The sequence below is a fragment of the Acipenser ruthenus genome, chromosome 1, assembly GCF_902713425.1.
Source record: "Acipenser ruthenus chromosome 1, fAciRut3.2 maternal haplotype, whole genome shotgun sequence".
NCBI lineage: Eukaryota > Metazoa > Chordata > Actinopteri > Acipenseriformes > Acipenseridae > Acipenser > Acipenser ruthenus.
Genome location: NC_081189.1, coordinates 16,158,438 through 16,179,759, shown reverse-complemented (window position 1 = coordinate 16,179,759; position 21,322 = coordinate 16,158,438). Strand labels below are relative to the sequence as shown.

At 36.7% G+C, this 21,322-nt stretch overlaps 2 protein-coding genes across 7 annotated transcripts in view; one reads left to right on the top strand and one right to left on the bottom strand.

Annotated features, from left to right (window-relative positions):
• Positions 1-233: 233 nt before the first annotated feature.
• LOC117404019 (protein SREK1IP1-like) lies at positions 234-20,616 on the bottom strand. Of its 5 annotated transcripts, none has more exons than XM_059011297.1 (6): positions 20,473-20,616; positions 18,705-18,822; positions 15,792-15,836; positions 14,966-15,124; positions 5,189-5,267; positions 234-713 (listed from the first exon to the last, which is right to left on the bottom strand). In XM_059011297.1, the coding sequence occupies exons 2-6, from the start codon at positions 18,715-18,717 to the stop codon at positions 521-523; spliced, it is 489 nt and encodes a 162-aa protein (XP_058867280.1). In that variant the 5' UTR covers positions 18,718-18,822; positions 20,473-20,616; the 3' UTR covers positions 234-520. The 5 variants fall into 5 exon arrangements, with proteins under 5 accessions (XP_058867280.1, XP_034780049.2, XP_034780048.2 ...); XM_034924158.2 differs by lacking the exon at positions 20,473-20,616 and adding an exon at positions 19,907-20,153; XM_034924157.2 differs by lacking the exon at positions 20,473-20,616 and adding an exon at positions 19,141-19,238.
• LOC117404007 (spliceosome-associated protein CWC27 homolog) overlaps positions 18,241-21,322 on the top strand; it is an 88,349-nt gene continuing 85,267 nt past the window's right edge. The window contains exons 1-2 of one of the 2 annotated variants that reach the window (XM_059009934.1): positions 18,241-18,409; positions 19,532-19,608. In XM_059009934.1, coding sequence (XP_058865917.1) covers positions 19,567-19,608 — 42 coding nt within the window. In that variant the 5' untranslated portion in view covers positions 18,241-18,409; positions 19,532-19,566. Of the gene's footprint in view, positions 18,410-19,411; positions 19,609-21,322 lie in introns of those variants that run through there. The other variant, XM_059009898.1, reaches the window with a different exon arrangement.

The following is a 21,322-nucleotide window of genomic DNA, read 5'->3' as shown; positions in this document are numbered from 1 at the left end:
TTCTCTGACTAGGATACTTAAATACTCCCTGAAGATATTTAGCATATGAAACTTCATCATAGAAGACAAGAAATTTGAGATTATATGTACCTGTACTGATGCTTTCAGTTTTTACTAAACAGTAGCAGATTGAAGTATTTCACTACTTGCTGTCCCCTTCACTACCCCCACCATGTGTTTGATGTCAGTCATTTTAAATGACTGATATTATTGAAACAGAGAAAACAACTTGATTGAGAGAGGCCTATTTATTCAGACACAACACTATAACTGGAGATTGGCGTGCATAGTGGAATTGCTTCAGGAGCAGTTGATTAGTGACCAAGGCCATGAGCATAAATTGTGATTGTATTAAAAAATATAATTGTTATTGGAGCATAATATAATACACAACAGTAAGCAAGATCTTTTCTTTCTTTTTTTAAGCATTACAGAAGGCTGTCTGAATTGTATGAGAAATCATGCCTGTGTGATTATTTTTGTTTGTCTAAGGCAGTGTCTATTCTGCAGCTGAATACTTTCAGTCGGTGTCAGAAGCAGCAATGGAACTGTCGGAAGATGAAGATGAACGTCTTTTCTCTTTGCTTTTCTTTCCCTCCTTCTTGGGCCGTTTTTCCTTCTTGTGTTTCTTTTCTTGTTTCTTTTTCTTCTTGTGGGTTTTCTGTTTCTTTTTCTTATGATGGTCCTCTTCATCGTCACTTGATGAGCACGATCTAAAAAACAAAATAAAATGGTATCAAATGTATTCACTGAAATATGTTATTTAGCAGATGGGGCCTGACTCCTGCATGTAACCATCAGGATGACGTGCCGAGTACCTTAGTAGATGAAGCATGTCCAGATTAAGGTGGTATGTCCTTCTGTCTCAACCGAGTTTATACAAATTACAAAAGAACAGCTTTTCCCTTAAAGAGGTTAAAGAGAGGTGCAGTTGTCCAACGTTATACCGCCCCCCCCTTCATAATGCCACCCTTGCATACCGCCAGCTATTCTCTCTGAACAAATGTCACCAATATAAAAACAGTGCTATTTTTCAGGTTTGCCCTGAAAAAGGCTTGACGCAGTCTAAAATAAGTGACTTTAAAAAACCACAGTAAAAAAAAAAAAAAAAAAGTACGGCAAGAGGTTTGTTTGTTTACGTGCAAGTTTTGCACAAATGAAGGCTGACTTAAACTAAAGCATCAGTTTTGTAAACAGCAGAATATATACAGTGCCTTGCATAAGTATTCACCCCCCTTGGACTTTTCCACATTTTGTAGTGTTACAAAACTGAAAAGTCTTGATTGCATAAGTATTCACCCCCTTTGCTGTGACACACCTAAATAAGCTCTGGTGCAACCAATTGCCTTCAGAAGTCACATAATTAGTTGAATGGAGTCCACATGTGCGCAATTAAAGTGTCACATGATCTCAGATTAAATACACCTGTTTCTGGAAGGCCCCAGAGTTTGTTAGAGAACATATCTAAACAAACAGCATCATGAAGACCAAGGAGCTATCACAACAAGGCCAGGATAAAGTTCTGGAGAAGCACCAATCAGGGTTGGGTTATAAAAAAATATCCCAAACTCTGAACATCCACCGGAGCACCGTTAAATCCATTATTAAAAAATGGAAAGAATATGGCACAACCGTGACTCTGCCAAGAGAATGCCGTCCACCAAAACTCAGTGACCAGGTAAGGAGGGCATTAGTCAGAGAAGCAACCAAAAGGCAAATGGTAACTCTGAAGAAGCTGGAGAGGTCCACAGCTGAGATGGGAGAAATCGTCCATGGGACAACTATAACCCGGACGCTCCACAAAGCTGGACTTTATGAAAGAGTGGCGAAAAGAAAGCCATTGCTGAAAAAAACCCATATCAAATCCCGTTTGGATTTTGCCAAAAGGCATGTGGGAAACGCAGCAAACATGTGGAAAAAGGTTGTCTGGTCTGATGAGACCAAAATTGAACTTTTTGGCCTTAGCACAAAATGCTATGTGTGGCGCAAAGCCAACACTGCTCATCACCCTGAGAACACCATCCCCACGGTGAAGCATGGTGGTGGCAGCATCATGTTATGGGGATTCTTTTCATCGGCAGGGACTGGGAAACTGGTCAGGATTGAGGGCAAGATGGATGGAGCCAAATACAGGGAAATACTTGAGGAAAACCTGTTTCAGTCTGCAAGAGACCTGGGACTGGGGCAGAGGTTCACCTTCCAGCAGGACAATGACCCTAAACACACAGCCAAAGCTACACTGGAGTGGTTTAAAAACAAGAACTTGAATGTCTTAGAATGGCCCAGCCAAAGCCCAGACCTCAATCCGATTGAGAATCTGTGGCAAGACTTGAAAATTGCTGTTCACCTACGGTCCCCATCCAACTTGACAGAGCTTGAGCAATTTTGCCAAAAAGAATGGGCAACAATTGCAGGATCCAGATGTGCAAAGCTGGTAGAGACTTACCCAAAAAAACTCACAGTTGTAATTGCTGCCAAAGGTGCTTCTACCAAGTATTGACTCAGGGGGGTGAATACTTATGCAACCAACAAATGTCTTTTTTTTTGTTTAATTAACTTTTGTGTCACAATAAAAATATTTTGCACCTTCAAAGTGTTAAGTATGTTGTGTAAATCAAATGGTAAAAATCCCAATTAAATCCATTTTAATTCCAGGTTGTAACACTACAAAATGTGGAAAAGTCCAAGGGGGGTGAATACTTATGCAAGGCACTGTATATATATTTATTTTACTTTTCGTTTAAGAAAAGTGTTTGCCTGTACATATTCAAGGTTTCTTTTTTTTTTTTTAACTGTTTAAAAAAGAATTCTGTTGAGCTTAAATTGCTTTGTGAAATAAATAAATGGCATCGTTCAGTGGGGGGAGGGTATTCAGCAGGCTTACAGTCGTGCCAAAAATGTTCAAATGACTAAAAAAAAATTGTATTTTGTTTTTTATGGAATTGTTTGGGTTATTTGACACTAAATGAGTGTTATTTTTTTATTTTTTTTTTAAGTGTAAACTGTTCCTCAAAAGTAACCATATATGTTCCATACAGATGGGAAAATATGATGAAACATCACTAGTATACCTACTGTTGTGTTAAGAACTAGTACTGTAGTTTTAAAAAAGATTAATGTTTTATTAAAATGGCCTGGAGATACTGTAATTGTATAACAAAATAAAACGTTTGAATTTATTGCAAACATAGAAGGTTGTGGGTGTGTGTGTGTGTTTTTTTGTTGTTGATCCTCACTATAACGCCACCCTCGCTTACTGCCTGTTTTTGCCCATGGCCCTTACCAGGCGGTATAAAGAGGGTTGACTGTAAAACAAATCGACAAAGACCTAATTCATTATTAAGTGTCATATTCCAGTTAATAAAGTATCAATGTAATATTATACCAACATAAGAATACATACATGCGTTTAACCTTTATTATATGTTGCTTGCAAATTATGAAATAGTGGTAATTTATTTTATAATGTTTTACTTTGCTCACTGCACACAGTCTCTGACTGTCTCAACTCAACTAAATCACAGTTTCCACAGTAACAGGTCAGCCAAGTCAAAGCCTGATTGAGCAGCTATTGTGTTACAAGGGAGTAATGAAGGTGACATTTCAGAATCATTTGTTTAATCTACACAGTGTGTTAGAGCTCCCTATTAAAAATGATTAAATCCAGAGCAGTAAATTGCACTCTGTCTGCTTAGAAACTGACCAAGGTTACCACTCGATAAAAGCCTAACATGTCCACTACGTTTGGCATACATTATATAGGTATTTCATACTTTGTATACTCCCTTGGTGACAAATACTTTCTGTATAATTATTAATAGTACCAGTATAATTGTTTATTGTCATTTTAAATGTTTAATTTGTAACAAAGACTTTATTATTTGGCAATTTTATTATCTATACTAAAAGTAATTTGCTTTTTGCTAAATGTATTTGGCTATATTAATAAATGCAGTGATATCTAAGTATGTGACTGCTGGGTAGCTTGTACAATAACCCTACATTTGTCTTTTATAATATAGGCAATCCTTTTTATGGATGATCAACCTTATACTTTACAGATTCCAGTACGGATTCATTGACGTCACAGAAATATTCATTAGAGCTTTAAAAGTGACAGTAGGTGTCCTTTGCAAACCACTTGTTTTTCTGATTTGAACTCGCCGTGTGCAGAATGATACTTTCATCATTTCCAACAGAGTGAGAATGATTGTTTGAAACAGGTAGCCATTACTTGTCAGATATCAGATATATCCTTCACAACATTTTTACATTATGGTACCTGTATAAGAGCTCACAACCAACCAATTTACCTGGATGTGCGTGACTGGGAATGATGAGTCATGCTCTTAATGAATAGAGACAGAAAAACATTCAAGTCCACTTGAACAGATGCTCACCAAGCCACATATAGATTTTTTGAAGGCTAAATAGTAGAGTTTAAACATTAGCAATACTTTTCATGTGCTGTTCAAAACTAAAAGGGTTGAAATGAAGAATAATAATAATAATAATAATAATAATAATAATAATAATAATAATAATCATCCCTGAGCAAGGCTGAAAGCTCTGTGCTAATGCAACTACTACTTAAACAGAGAATGCGTGCAAGAAAAAAAGAAAAAGCCTTAACATCAGGGGAACTAGAATGGAGTCTCTTTTCTGAACAAAAGCAAAGAAACCACAGGATCAGAAATGTAAGTGGAATGACATATCTGAATGGTTTGTAACCATGGATACAGTCTTGTAAATTGAATATGATCACATTTGAAAAACAGACATATACATCAGATAGAGTGGTTTATAAACATGAAATAAACTTGAAATATGAAAAAGACTCTGGTTGTGTACCGTCTGTATGCTGCTGTAGCTTCAAAAGTCATGTGACCTCAAGGTGGCTGCCACAACACTAATTTGACGTTGCTGGCTTAAATGGGTTATGAGATATTTGCAGTAGCAGCTGCGGCGGTGGGGGGTTTGCAAATGCGCTCAATGAGTGTAACTCAATACTGGAGAAAAATAACCATCAGGATGATTGCTAACATCATAACCTAATAAGGGGAATGTAAATCAAGCAATTAAAATGACATCTGAAGCTGCTAAACGTTTCAGGACAAAGGAGATGCATTTGCTCCATGTGGACATGGACGGGGACATAACACACAAACATAAGAAAAGCTGCAGTTACCTCTTTCTTAACTTTTTATGGGAAGACTTCTCCTTACTTTTCTTTTTATGCGGTCCCTTCTTGGGTTCTTCATTTGAATCTGAAATGCAAATCTGCTTGTTAGGACATTTTATACACACACTGTATTAAACGTAGACTGGTCTTATTGTTAAGAGTTCTTACAAATTTGAATCTGAAAAATATTTTTTTTATTATTATTATTACCAGCCTTAGGAATCCTTATGAGTCAATTAGATTCAACTGAGGACTATCAGTCAACATTAATATATTGAAATGTATACTAGGGGTGGGAATTTCGTGTAATTTAGATTTTAATTTTAATTTACTCTAACCTAATGCCAGACAATATTATTCTAGACATGCGCCACAAAAATGACCACATTAACACTAGAACTGCCGCGGTTATACTCATATCTAAAACCACCGACGGCAGCCATGATCACAGTACATTTTAAACAACATCAATATTAAAATGAAAGACAAACTATCAGATACAACTCAAAAGTTTTATTCAAGCACATCATATCAAACATCTGCACAGCCGAAAAGCCGTATTTAAATGAACAATTAAACATAAAAGGGTTTATTTTCTAACTTGCCACATATAAAGCACTACTTAAAAAAATGAAAAAAATATATAATAAAATAAACATTTTAAAAGAAACTAGTGTGTAAACAGGTATATGTACATACAAAACATTAAACACGAAAGTAGTTTTTAATTTAAAAAGAAAGTAACATGTGTTAGCTTTTGCGTGTGTCATTCAGCTTTGCAGTTTTCTGATCGAAATGTTCCTGCTGAAGCTCTGTGGCTATCTTCAAGATGATATCTCTCCTACTGATATTTTGCCTGGTGCAAAATGAAGGAATTGATGGCTGCCAGGTACAGTAGAGATAACAACAGGATTGTGTGTATGTGTGTGTGTAATATATATATATATATGTGTGTGTGTGTGTGTGTGACCTGCTCCCACTTGTTGGAAATATCTGGGCTCATTCTGTCTTGCATATTTCATTCAGTTCAGACAGATTGGAAACATAATGCTTGGCTACAGCTTTTTTCAGATGAGTCCAAAGCATTTCTATTGGATTGAGACTGTGATGTGAAGGGCATTTCTGAACTTTTATCTTCGTTTTCTTCAAGAATTCCAGAGTGGACTTAGCCGCATCCTTTGGGTTGTTGTCGTGTTGGAAGATAAACTGTCTGCCAATCAGCCTACGAGCAGATGGTAACATTGTACTTGTTTTGATACATGGCTGCATTCATTCAATCTTCAAACACATGAATGTTAAAACACCCTGTGGCAACGTGGTTAACAGTGTACAGGTGATCAATAAACAGACAGACAATTATAATCCAGGTGCAATGTTGTTTAATGGTTGTCTTTCGTAATCCAAATGCCTGATGGCGAACAACAGTAAATAATAACAATGTCAATGAGAAGCAATACAGCAGCGTGTATTGCTTATCTGTAATCCGTGGGTTGGCCCCGAAATAATAACAGTTCTGTTTTAATTCACCCACACATAACACACACACAAACATAAACACCAGTCCACAGTGCATGCTCTAGTGCTCGTGGTGAACATACAGTATTAGTGTAAACAAAGTGTCCGGGTTCGTGCTGGCCTTTTGCAACAGCTCGTGGATCATGTTTAGCCGTCTAAACAATCACACAAGTATAATTCAGACACAACAATAAACAAACAAAACACTCATGATTTTCTCTACATGAACCACAGGTCCTTCCAGGTTGTTCTCTTATCAAAACGAAGGAACAGATTACGTTGCTTCGTCCCCTATTTATACCGTCACACATGACCCCTTGGTAAACAATTGCAGCCGCTCCTCCAATCCGTGGCTGCCACATCATTTTCCTGGGTCGAAGAGTTAGTGCACCACCCCCTTTCTAAATGACCGACTTCCTTTTAACCCTAGTGTAACAGGGCGAGCAGCCCTGTACATTGATTTGTTTATTTTAGTTTAGAACGGGGTCTCCTCTGCCCCTGTGCAGTGTATTTTGTATTTGTTTTGTATTATGATTTATTATTTACATGACGGCGAGCGCCGTTTGTTTTGGTATTGTTTTGTTTAGTGACGGCGTAGCCGTTTGTTTATTTTATACTGTTTAGTAACGTGGATGGGAAGCCCCATCCACATGGTATTTTAAAAAACTCGTGCAGAAGGTGGCCATCTCCCGAATTAATTAGGTGATTTAATTTGTTGCTAATCGGGAGATGGTCACCTGTTATAAAAGCCTGCAGCTCTCGGCACTCGAGGTGGGTGTTAAGGAGAGAGCGAGCAGAGAGACTGAGATTGAAAAGAAAACCTAAGGATCAGTGAAGGCTATAGCCCAGCCTGATCACGTTGTTTGTGTTCGTGATTTTGTTTTGTTTAACCTTTTTATTTTGCTCTGCGAGCACAGTGTGGCAAACGCAGCCTTTACCTGCAGTACTTCCCTGGTGTCAGTATTTTTTCCCTTCCTGCTTCTGCCTGACGTCAGACGACTCAGCCAACCTGTCACACCTAGGAATTAAGTGTCAGGCCAAACAGTCCAGGGTACTCTGTTCCCATTACTTAGTGCCCTCACAAGTCGGGAGGGAGATTTACCACCAAGAATCATTGTCTTTCTGTCACACACCCCCATATCATGATCAAATAACCCCCATATTTAACTGCAGTTACAAGCTTTTCTTCATTGATGGCTTTATCTTATTTCTCCAAACATACTGCAGTTCAAATTTGACTGTTTTATTCGTTTTCTTTAAAAAGTGGTTTGCAGATAGGTCTACATGAATAAAACTCTTCTGTGTTCAGGTGCCTTTGTACAGTTCTTTCATGTTAATCTTGGATTTTTTTTAGCTGCTGGGACGATCCTCCTACCTGCTGTACACGTAATTTTCTTTGGTCATCCACTTCTTTCAAGTGTCTTAGTTAAATTTGTTCTTTGGTACTTCTTGATTAATGCTCCGATTGTGGATTTTGGTATTCCGTATTTCTTTGATACTGTTCTGTAGAAATTTTCTTTGTTGTAGTTTGCTATGAGTGCTTTTCTCAAACGTGAATCCAACTTTGTCTTGACCATTACCTGCTGTGTTGCCAAAATGTTCTTCTTCAACAGATGTTGGAAATAATTATCTCTTTTTCTGCCTATTGACTTTGTAATGGAGCTTAGTTACTGTGCAAGGGGTTTCAATCAAAGAATATACATTTTAAATTACTTTATTACATTTTTTGTTTTAATGTAAAGGTGCCAATACTTTTGTGATGAACAAATATTTGAAATTGTAAATAATGATTGTTAAACTAACAGAAATTGTGTATTTTGTTTTTTGTCCTATTAATTAGTGGCTAATGTTCACTAATTACTTGTATTTAACATGCTTTCTTGAATTATTTTATATTATGTGTAGAGTGCCAATACTGTAGATACAGTATCGCTGAAATATTCTGCATCATCAGTGCAGCTTGGTTTAACACAGATCACAGTAAATAATCTACTCCTTAAACATTATGAACAGGTGCACAGGTAACATTTTCCATTTAATATGAATTCATCTGTGTCATATGAGAAGTAAACTTCCTGACGCATTTGAATCATAAGTGAGCCACAACACATCCCACACAGTGCGCATTTAAGATACTGTATACTGTAGAGTTCATTGTGAGCTTAACAGCCTCATGAAAGTGTTTTCTTTTTTTACAAGCTATGACCACAATGGTTCATTAACTCATTTCACAAAAGCCTTTGTGCTTCAAATCACAGGAAACCAAAAACAGTCCTGACACAATGTGCCACTAAATTGAAACAGATAGAAAGCTTCCAATCAGAGGAAGAGGAAATTGAGCAAAATAAAAGGGTCAGAATTAAGGCTAGTACAGTAACTTTATCTGAGAAAAACTAGTGCCATGCCCTATACCTTTATAATAATGCATGCTCATGGCTGAATAACTTTGAGGATCTTTGACCACACATACAAATAGTTTACAAAAACATTTTTAAAAGAGAGTTCAGTGTTATATTTGTGTGAAAATGCAGAACAAGCAATTTTAATGTAGCATAGTATTCCATTTAACTGGTAATATCTACATACATTAGAGTGTAACCCTTTAAATGCTACAGACATTAAACTTTTAGAATTTTGTCTAAGTGTTTAACATGATCAAATGTAATCCTTAAAGTGTTTATACAGTTGTATGGCTTAAGTTTACTTACACATAGATGCTTTTTACATATAGTCCATTAATAGCATATTATTCCAAACAATTATGATGGGTTTTTATATTGGTTAATCTCCTTGCACACAGTATGATCAAGTTTAAACATGTTTACTTTATAGGTTTAACATTTTAGGAAATTAGATGCAATGCCCCTAGTGGAATCAAAATGCATCCCTACGAGTACCTTTGATACGGAAAGATAGACTGTAAGACTCTATAGTGTATGCAAAGTCACATCTGTTGCAAAACAGATGCAATTATGAAACAATGTGTAACAAAACTTTTTTTTTTTTTTTTTTTAAACGATCCACTGCTATCTGAAGAAACAGCATTAAACTAGAGAAGAGATTGCTACTGAAAACGGAATCGTTACTGTGGCATTAAAATGAAAACTTTTCGCCTTGATTCTTGGACAGAGTGGTTGCTGCTGTACACTTTGCCTGGCTAAGCGCTTCAAGCCATTTCTGCTCCAATAAGAGATGCTGCTTATTTATTGCTAGTATTTCCTTTTCCATCTCTAATCTTTCTCTCTCCATGGTTAACTTCTCTTTCTCAATCTCTAGCAGAGTAAGTTGATACTGGTAGCTTATATGAGTAACTGTGCATATCAAACAAAACATTCATATTTATTATAATTATTATTGGCATTTAATATTTATTGAGAATTATCAACATATAAATGTACAAATCTGAATGTGATGCAATTATAAATACCACATAACTAAATATACGTATACCAAGTAAATTATAATTATATGGGCATGTCATTGTGAAAAGTAAAACTTCAACATAAACTGTGTGTAAAATACAAAAAAGTATGTCAGTGCTATAAGATTTACTCATAAGATTGGTCTAACTGGCAGTCATCTTCTGCACATGATTAAGAATTTCAGGAACCACACCAATCAACCCCATACAGCTTCCAATATGACTGCTAAAGCAGTAGCTGTAAATCTCAGGAGACATCTTATCAAAGTACAGATTAGCACAATATTACTATTAATAATCTGAATTGTTCTACTGATTTTAAATGGAACTACACTCAAGGCGTTTCTGATTCAAGTGCATCTGTAAGTAAAAGATGTGGGCATAAGAGATTCTTCCTAGGTGGTCCAAGTGTAAGACTGACCTAAGTTTGTTTCTTCACATCATCTGCCTTCAAATCCTTCATGTGCTCTATTTTTTGTTCCCCTGAATATTGGAATGGCTTGCCTAGTCCACCTATATATACCTATGTAGACTATTTAAAACTCAATTACCACTACATTTTATTACTGATATATTATTGTTAGAAGTATTAAAATATAATACAATATCCACCACTTACACTGTACAGGGTTATTCCGGGCAGCCATTTATATTGGACAAATAGCGTTTGCCATTCCCATTGATTTCAATAACAAAGGCATAGTTTCTACCATGTTAAGCACGCCGTATGTTTCGGGCAAACTCAGCTGTTAGGATCTCGTTATGTTCCATTCGCATAGATTTAAATAACAAACACACGGCTTATTACTGTAGGAATCGCACTTACTAATCCACCAATCAGATGTTTTCACCTTGTTACCTTGCTATTCATATAGATTGCAATACAAAAGGCAGCACTTTACTGTATAAAAGCTTGACAGATTGATCAATCAGCTGTTTGCACCTCGTTACTGAGCGATTATCCCTGTACTGTACCTCGGCTATTTAATCCATGTACGCACTGCAGGGTTTACGGTTTGAAAAAACAGCACTGACTACAACAGCAAGCAAGCATGGCTGGAAAGAGGAAAGGAAATAATTTCAGTCCTGCTTTGCTGTAATATGGCAGTGAATAAATTATTATTATTTATTTCTTAGCAGACGCACTTACCCTGGGCGACTTACAATTGTTACAAGATATCACATTATTTTTTTACATACAATTACCCATTTATACAGTTAGGTTTTTACTGTACCTTGCTCAAGGGTACAGCAGCAGTGTCCCCCACCTGGGATTGGACCCACGACCCCCCGGTCAAGAGTCCAGAGCCCTAACCATTACTCCACACTGCTGCCCGTAACTTGATTGACAAATCGAAAACCCCATGTTGTTTTAGAGGAGTTCATTGCCTGCCTGTGGTTTACCGTGCAAACAGAACCGCCTGAATGACTGGTGAATTGTTTTCTGAATGGCTAAGTATGTGCATACTGCATCGTAGAAATGGAGCAGCATCCGAATATAGAGCCGAATTGTTATTTTTTAGAAAACGCTGACAAAGTTTGCCATCCATACTTGCAAAAAAAGACCATCCCGTGCGTATATCAGAGTTCTTTGCTGGAAGCAATTTGCAGTAATGTAGTCTACCTGTACTGTCCATTTCTGCACTTGCATTACTTTTTTGCACAACGTTTAATTACATTCATAGGTTTTAATAAAAACATTTATTAGTGTAATGAGTGTTTTAATGAAGATTTTTAACTGCATACAAGCTGTGGCAGACCTAAGGGCTGTCTAGTTGGCCGTCATCTGTTGGATAACACAGTGGAGACCGCTGAATTCAAACCAAAAGCCAAGAACAAACTGAAAATAGTTACCTGTTTGGAGTCTGATCAAATAAAGAGGAGTAGCACTTTAACCCAAACAAGACAACCTTTGCAGATAAGTAACGCTGTTAATTGTTTTGTTTCGTCTTGTCGATGCTACAACTTGATATTTTGTTTAGTTAGGAACTCTGTGGAGCTAGCTTGTTTGCGTTTGGTGATTTTAAGAATTAGGCCTATAATCACTTTGATATTATTGTTATTATTTGAAGTAAATTAAAATTAAAAGAAAAAAGGTGCTATGATGTCCTAGGTTTAACTAACTATTAACAAAGTGAGTTATCATTTGGGGTTCTGATCACCACCCGCTTTCGATAAGATGGGATATACAGTGCCTTGCGAAAGTATTCGGCCCCCTTGAACTTTGCGACCTTTTGCCACATTTCAGGCTTCAAACATAAAGATATGAAACTGTAATTTTTTGTGAAGAATCAACAACAAGTGGGACACAATCATGAAGTGGAACGAAATTTATTGGATATTTCAAACTTTTTTAACAAATAAAAAACTGAAAAATTGGGCGTGCAAAATTATTCAGCCCCCTTAAGTTAATACTTTGTAGCGCCACCTTTTGCTGCGATTACAGCTGTAAGTCGCTTGGGGTATGTCTCTATCAGTTTTGCACATCGAGAGACTGAAATTTTTGCCCATTCCTCCTTGCAAAACAGCTCGAGCTCAGTGAGGTTGGATGGAGAGCATTTGTGAACAGCAGTTTTCAGTTCTTTCCACAGATTCTCGATTGGATTCAGGTCTGGACTTTGACTTGGCCATTCTAACACCTGGATATGTTTATTTGTGAACCATTCCATTGTAGATTTTGCTTTATGTTTTGGATCATTGTCTTGTTGGAAGACAAATCTCCGTCCCAGTCTCAGGTCTTTTGCAGACTCCATCAGGTTTTCTTCCAGAATGGTCCTGTATTTGGCTCCATCCATCTTCCCATCAATTTTAACCATCTTCCCTGTCCCTGCTGAAGAAAATCAGGCCCAAACCATGATGCTGCCACCACCATGTTTGACAGTGGGGATGGTGTGTTCAGGGTGATGAGCTGTGTTGCTTTTACGCCAAACATAACGTTTTGCATTGTTGCCAAAAAGTTCGATTTTGGTTTCATCTGACCAGAGCACCTTCTTCCACATGTTTGGTGCGTCTCCCAGGTGGCTTGTGGCAAACTGTAAACGACACTTTTTATGGATATCTTTAAGAAATGGCTTTCTTCTTGCCACTCTTCCATAAAGGCCAGATTTGTGCAGTATACGACTGATTGTTGTCCTATGGACAGAGTCTCCCACCTCAGCTGTAGATCTCTGCAGTTCATCCAGAGTGATCATGGGCCTCTTGGCTGCATCTCTGATCAGTCTTCTCCTTGTATGAGCTGAAAGTTTAGAGGGACGGCCAGGTCTTGGTAGATTTGCAGTGGTCTGATACTCCTTCCATTTCAATATTATCGCTTGCACAGTGCTCCTTGGGATGTTTAAAGCTTGGGAAATCTTTTTGTATCCAAATCCGGCTTTATACTTCTCCACAACAGTATCTCGGACCTGCCTGGTGTGTTCCTTGTTCTTCATGATGCTCTCTGCGCTTTAAACGGACCTCTGAGACTATCACAGTGCAGGTGCATTTATACGGAGACTTGATTACACACAGGTGGATTCTATTTATCATCATTAGTCATTTAGGTCAACATTGGATCATTCAGAGATCCTCACTGAACTTCTGGAGAGAGTTTGCTGCACTGAAAGTAAAGGGGCTGAATAATTTTGCACGCCCAATTTTTCAGTTTTTTATTTGTTAAAAAAGTTTGAAATATCCAATAAATTTCGTTCCACTTCATGATTGTGTCCCACTTGTTGTTGATTCTTCACAAAAAATTACAGTTTCATATCTTTATGTTTGAAGCCTGAAATGTGGCAAAAGGTCGCAAAGTTCAAGGGGGCCGAATACTTTCGCAAGGCACTGTATCTATTTTGTTTTGTTTGTTTGTTTGTTTTTTCTGTGTATGTGTGCACGGGGCTGGCATGGCTGTTTTCCAGTCTGGGATTAGAATACTGTTGTGTAGGAACCGCCCGACCGTCACAACGTGTGTTTGTTTTGTTTACTGTACTGGTGTTTGGTGGACATTTTGAATGTCAGATTACTGTGTGGGAGTTTATACCGTCCATCACTTACTGTGGGCGAATCACGTTAACACAAACACGCCCGTTCACGCTCCTGACTGTGCACATAAAAATCAGCAAACTAAACAACACTAAAAGTAAATAGGATACCGGTTTACTGAATAAGCACATACATGCTAATCCTGGGATAAAAATGTGAATGTTGAGTCAGTCTTTATGTAGTAACAGTGTATTAACAGAACAATAATACTAAAATGTTTGTGTGCATATTTACAATGTTTTAACTGCAGTGTTATGTTTCATAAGATCATTTGGTGAGATTTATTTATATCCTACACTATTTAACCTCCCCGCCATGAACATAAAAAAGGGTTATTTAATTAACTAGCAGTAGGCATCCGCATGCAAACCTTTCTGACTAGATTACAGAATAATTTATACAGTAATTCTGAGTAGTTGTTCAAACCAGGAACTACAGAACATGTTTATTATTTTTTTTTAATCTGTCTTGCTTTTCAGTGCACATGAAAATACAGCAAGATTGCTGTTGTATGTTTAATTATACCAGAAAAACAGAACTAAGACTAGAAACAAGAGACTGGTTTAATTTAAAATCTGAAAGGTTAGGTAGATATATAATACAAAAAAAACTTTGTCTATCAAATATTACAGACCTCCTTTTCTTAGCCTCACCAATGACCCTAGAACACTTTGTTCTTTACGTACTGGTGATAATAATACAAGGTCCAGTTAAGTCTGCCATGCATACCACAGATCACCTGCAGTATTTCCTTCTGACACAATCGAGGAAAGCATTCACAGCAAACATGTATTTCTCTACTGTATTACAGAAGGTCATTGAACACCTACTCTTGTTGTTGGTGCCCGTCGGCAGCTTTTTAGTTCCCAGTCCCTCCTGCTCTTCTTCTTCATCACTGTCTTCACTACTAGTGCTGCTGACATCCAGAACAATGTCCTTTTTGGGATCCACGCGTACAAAATTACGACACTCAAATGTCAAGTGACCCGCTAAAACAAAAGCAAAATAACACATTTGTAGTTAAAGATATTACAATACCATACGTAACAATACCATAATAAAGTATCAAGACACGTACCAGTATAGGGTTAATGAAGGTTAAACAAATAATTTGAGCACACTTGAGAACACTGTGGCTCAGCACAGCTCCAAGGTAAGCGGTTGTGGGAGGATGTTTACCCCTCAGAATACAGATGAACAAGGAATTTATAAAGTGGGGTAAATATGACCTTGTGTAGAAGGGATGGATGTTCTGTGTCTGAAGCAACATTGCTGACACACCAAGAAATTGATAGTGTTAAGATATTGTTAGCAAAACAGAGCAAGCAAAGTTTAGCTTAACACACACAAGATATACAAGACAGGCACTGATTACTGCTAGTGAGAAATGCATACCTGAAGCCTCTCCTGGTGACAGACCATCGCTGTACCTGAGCTTTCTCCCAGGATTAGGTAACTGATCATTATCTGATTTCTGTTTAAAACTGTTTTTAAATATATACATAAGCTTACATTTAAAACAACAAGGAGACACTGAAGCTTTTCAACTAAACGCATGACTTGCACATACAATTTAAAAAAGAGGAAAGGAAAAAGTTGTGTTATTTGATTGAGCTGCAGGTTTGTGTAAAAATATACACATTTACAAATACTTACGGTATCCACATTTCTTGCATCCTGCCCTGATATCCTTATTTGGACCTGGAACAAGATTAACACTGTCATATTTCTATTAAATCCTGCAAAGTAATGTATACCAAAAAGTCTTTACTTTTACTGAAAAAAAAACTTTGACAGGCCATAGGGCCTGTTTGTGGGAAATGTGATGCTTTTCTCCACATTTTATAAAAATGTCAAGGGCTTTCATTTAACGAAAACACATGTATAGCTTTGTAGATGCAGTGCCTTTCTCACATTCAAGAAGTGCGTTGAATGTACAGCTGAAAGGCTATGTACTGCAAGACCTACACAATAATAAATCATTTGAATTTAATTCTTCATTACGGGATTTCAAACATAAGAAAGTTTACAAACGAGAGGAGGCCATTCGGCCCATCTTGCTCGTTTGGTTGTTAGTAGCTTATTGAGCCCAGAATCTCATCAAGCTGCTTCTTGAAGGATCCCAGGGTGTCGGCTTCAACAACATTACTGGGGAGTTGTTACCAACAATAACAGCTGTAACCCAACAATAAAGTCCCCTTCAGACGACACACTTGAATACAAACCTTTGTTGAAAAATGTGCCTAGTAGATTGATAAATAAGTCATGCATGCACAAGTCAGGGACTGCCAATGAAAATTTGCTCATCCATAAATCTGGGTGCAATACAGCTTATGACATGTAATAAAATGTAAAAAAATGATACGTTGTCCCTGTCAAATAAATACATAAATAAAATAAATAAATAAAACTACTGCTATTTTTTCATGGAATAATTAGTCAATTACTGGTAAAATTAAACCACATTTTTCCATTTGCAATTTTACAAGCATAACAGTTTAACAGCAAAACTACCAATACTAGTAAATCTAGACTATATGCTTTTGATCCCATGCCAGTGGTGGTCCATGAAAAAATCCTTAAACACCAAGGAGGCATTTTAATGTTTGAAAATTCTCTTGAACAGAAACTAAATCATTTTTGTATCTGAATGACTAAAATATTATTCCAATTAAAAAAAATATTGCATTCATCTGATAATGCCAAGTGGACTAGAAGGGGCACAGCAGTTCAACCCTCATGGATTTCTCGACACCCACTATGTCTGTGTCCATTCTTTTTATTTCAGATAAGATTTAGCTTGACTATACAGTAACGTAACATTTCTAGTTCTGAAAGGTAATTCATATTCAAGCAGTCAAGAAAAGGATTAAACAAAATGTTATTTACTTGAGCTATACTGCCCACACAGCCATTACTGACCATTACATTGCAAGAAGCATCTTGAAGAAATGTAGGTCATCAACCAAAACAAATCTCATTCATCAATAAAATATCAGTAAATTTGAACATTGACAGAACAGACATTCTTATGTTGGCCTGTTTTACATCAAAATGGATTAACACAAAAGATACATTCTTCAAAGACGCAACTAATTTCAGTAGAATAATAACTATGAGAAAGCACTCTGTAAAATCATGGCCGTTGCTTAGCAACAATATAATTTTTTTCTATATTGCATGCACTATTTCTGTAATGCGTGGTACAGAAATGTAAGTAATTGAAAGCCTTTTTTACAAAGAGCTCTCTACAAGAGGACTAAACCCAGAAGCTGACCACTAATAAAATTATACACTGTGGCTTCTTCCTAAAATTTACTTTGTGAAAATTAGATGCACAATATGACTAAGAAATACATAATCAGCAGAGGGAGAAATGCACAAAAGCGCCAATATGGGTAACATTTTGTAATTTTAGTCTGCACAAAGAAAGAAAATGTGTCTGAAAAAAAACGCCCTTAAATGATTAACACATGTACATTAGCATCAAAATGCATTAATGGATGGTTTCACAGACTAAGATAGTCGCACTCGCTCTCAAACGTAATTATTTACTGTATTTTGTCTCATTTGAATTTGCTCTTACTACTGATTTTATTGTGTTTTATAACTGCTCTTATCTGTAATGCGATGTCTTGTAATGTGATAGTTTGTAACAACTGTAAGTTTGCTAATAAATAAATAATAATAATAAGGCTCATCCTACTGTAATTGAACAGCTGGTCCAATTAAGCAGAAATTTGACATTTGGATGGGCCATTCAAATTTTATTTTCTCAAAGCACCATCTTTGTAGATTACAATTATATTCCCCTTTCATCTGTAAAAATGTCACGCAGACAGTAGTGGGATGCCCCAGTTCTTTGTAAGTTTCATACCATTTGATAAGCGTTTCTCAGAGATGGAAATTAGAGTCATACTACAGAGTTTGATCCATTCCTGGTTTACTACGAGTTTAATAAGTAGACACACCTGAGCTTGTTACCTATTACACCGTGGCTAATCAAGCTCGTAGTAAAATCTGGAATGGGTGAGCCATTTCCATCCATAATCGACTCTGTATGTAAATGAAAGCGTGCCATACAGTTACAGTACAGAAAGACGCCTCTGTATACTCCACAGATTCATGCTAGTTTCTGCAGACGTTATCATAATTGTATATGCCTATATACTTATACCGTAACTCTAAATAAACGTTAGACCATGTATGCGGTCAATTTCATTTATTCAATTCCACGGTTAAGTACTTTCTTTAACTAGGACTACTAGACTGAGGTAAGTGCCGACTTTGCCAACCTCTGCTCGTGTTTCAATCGCGTGTGAATCCAGCCAAGTCGGTGGTGACAAGACAAGACAAAACAAAACACACCGATGATGTCCTGTTTTTTTTTTTTCATATAATAAAAATAGAGCATACTGTAGGATATATTATATTATTGCGTGTAACACCGTGCCCTCAGTAGACAGACAACATGTACGTGATTAATTACCTGACAGTATTAAGCATTACTTGATATCTAATGACTCGAATCTGTACACATAAATGTATAATAATAAATAGTATAACAACCTGGAAATGCCATGTTGAGGATTTAAAAAACAGAAAGCGACTATAGTTGCTTCTCCGGACAGCAAAATTCAAACACTTTCAAAACTTGCTCAATGTTTCATCAGTTAGTTCGGTCCTACTGGAAACAAAAAAAAGTGAAACATGCCATTACTTTCCCCCAGTTATTTTACCAGCATTTTTTTTAAAAAGTGCAACTCGTTTAGACCTAATTATAACCATGTTTTTACTAACATAACACAAACAATGCCCAACATGTCTGTGTAACCTGAAGCAGTAATAATCATATACGCAGTTTATTATTCATAATCAATAAAGCCCGTGGTATGCCCTGTAAATCATGGAGTGACATTTACTAAAATTATTAAATCATTTTTTTTAATAAATATTATTATTCTCCAGTCATACAACAAATTAATCATGTCATATCATAACTTACAATTTTTGAATTTGGTAACGTTCCGCTGGGAATTTTTAGCCTGTGACACCCGATGTACCAAAGTGAAGTTACCAATTTTGAAGGGGTGGACAAACAAATAAATACGTACAATACAGCGTTTTTCTGTTAGAATGTAATAATTAACCTTTATGTATTTAATATACTTAGTTTCTTTTTTATTAACACATAGTTTAATTGGTTTTATTTTCTTGATATTTTAAATGTGCACACCTTGGTCGTGAATTCACCCCTATTTTTTCCATGAGTGAGTTTGTGTTTCAACAACATGGCGGTATATTTACATTGCTTTCTCTGATTTAGCTCGTGTGTGGTTATTATTGTCGGAAGTCGAAGGGAAAATATTTTTATATTTTATTCTGTCTGTTTTCAGTTATATAATTTAATTGTTTCAACCAGAAGAAAACAATGAGTAACATTTATATACAAGAACCCCCAACAAATGGAAAGGTAAGTCAGCGTGTTTTGTTTTTGTTTAGTAGTACAGCAATAAATTATACAGCACAAGTGATTTACGATGTCATGTTTTTTGTTATATGCATGTTGCTGCTGAATACTTGTTTGACTGAGTAGATACAATCTTCGTTAGGGAAGCTGACACGCACACAGCAGGTCTCTTGCACCTGGCACTGCAGAGTTGGTACTGTCTGTGTCGCATGCCTAGTTATGGATATGTTACTGGTTAAGATTCATATTATTACTGTCTGCAGTATCAGAGGATTTAGCTAGAAATACTACTTTGTCTTACCAACATTTCACACGTGGATCAGTTCGCAAATGGTCACCGTTCGACTCTTCGGATTTGATTGAAGTGGCCGTTGCTTAGCAGTTCGACGCATCTGGAGTGACGCACAAAGGATTTCTTGGTCACATCCATCAATAAAAACGAGACCTAATGAACTACTGACGTCTTTGTGCAATGAATCGTAGGCCACTCATTCCGTCGAGACTGCAGATTAATAGTCCCCTGCATTTCAGCCAGGTGACTTTTCCAGCATTTACAGACTGGAGCTAGTATAACGATTGTGGGAGGTTGTCCAACGTGCCACTAAACTATTACAGTGCTGCTGTTTTGACAGACATTGTAAAAATAGAAGAAATTAACATGTTATCAAGTTAATTAAAATGTTTAGTTCAAGATATTCAGCCCATAAAATGTTATTAACAGGAGAGGAGGGGAAAAAAGTTTTTTTTTATTTTTTTTATAGAGATGATGTTTTAGATATTTTTAAATATTCTAAAATTAAACACATCAGGAACCTTTACAAGTCTCAAGGTAACGCCTGAGACGCCAAATATTTTTACTCCCTTTACCCTGAAATTTTAGGGGGGTAAAATCTCACGAAATCTTTCAGAGCCAGACGACCAACTCTGCATCTCGGTCACCAGGAAGTCAAATATGGTTTAGCAGTTCCCTAGCTACGTAGATCTCCAATGTGCAGTTTTTAAAGACACCTGTTAAAGCACCCTGTTTTTTTGGTAATACACTACTAAGTTTGCTTGCCTTCCAGGAAGTCTGTTACTGCCTTGCCTCCCTGGTCTTTTCACCCCATGTGTCTTTTGGGTTAAAGCACGTCAGTAAATATGGGAAGCAGCAGATTGGTTATTGACAGGAAAGAAACCAGTGAAGGGCTGACCTCTTGCAAACAGACATTTCTTTAACCTGGTGTAGTACCAGATAACATGTTTTAAAATTAAAATACATGTTTGCTTCAAAGCTGCACATTTCAGACTTGTATAAATGGATATACAAGTGTGGGTCAAGTGTGGGTCAGTGATATTGATTGGTCTAATTTACCATTCAAGTTGAAACAATTGACCAAACAGCTGCTTGAATTCATGCTGATTGCTGCTCTCCACTGAGGCTAATGAAGCAGTCAGCAGGAATCAGCGCATTCAAGCCGCTGTATCTTTCAGTTGTTTAAATTGGAATTACTAAATTACCATGGCAATCAACACCAATCACCCTTGCCTTTGTGACAGCATCTGCTTGCTGCAGAATAATCCAATAACCAGTTTATGCAGTGCTGACAAAAATACACATATCCGCATTCAAACAAAAGTATTTTATTTTCATTATAATTGAAAGTATTCTATAACATAATTAATCAATGTTTTCAAGACATGATGATCGTGTATTATTTGGGTAGTGTGAATAGAGTAA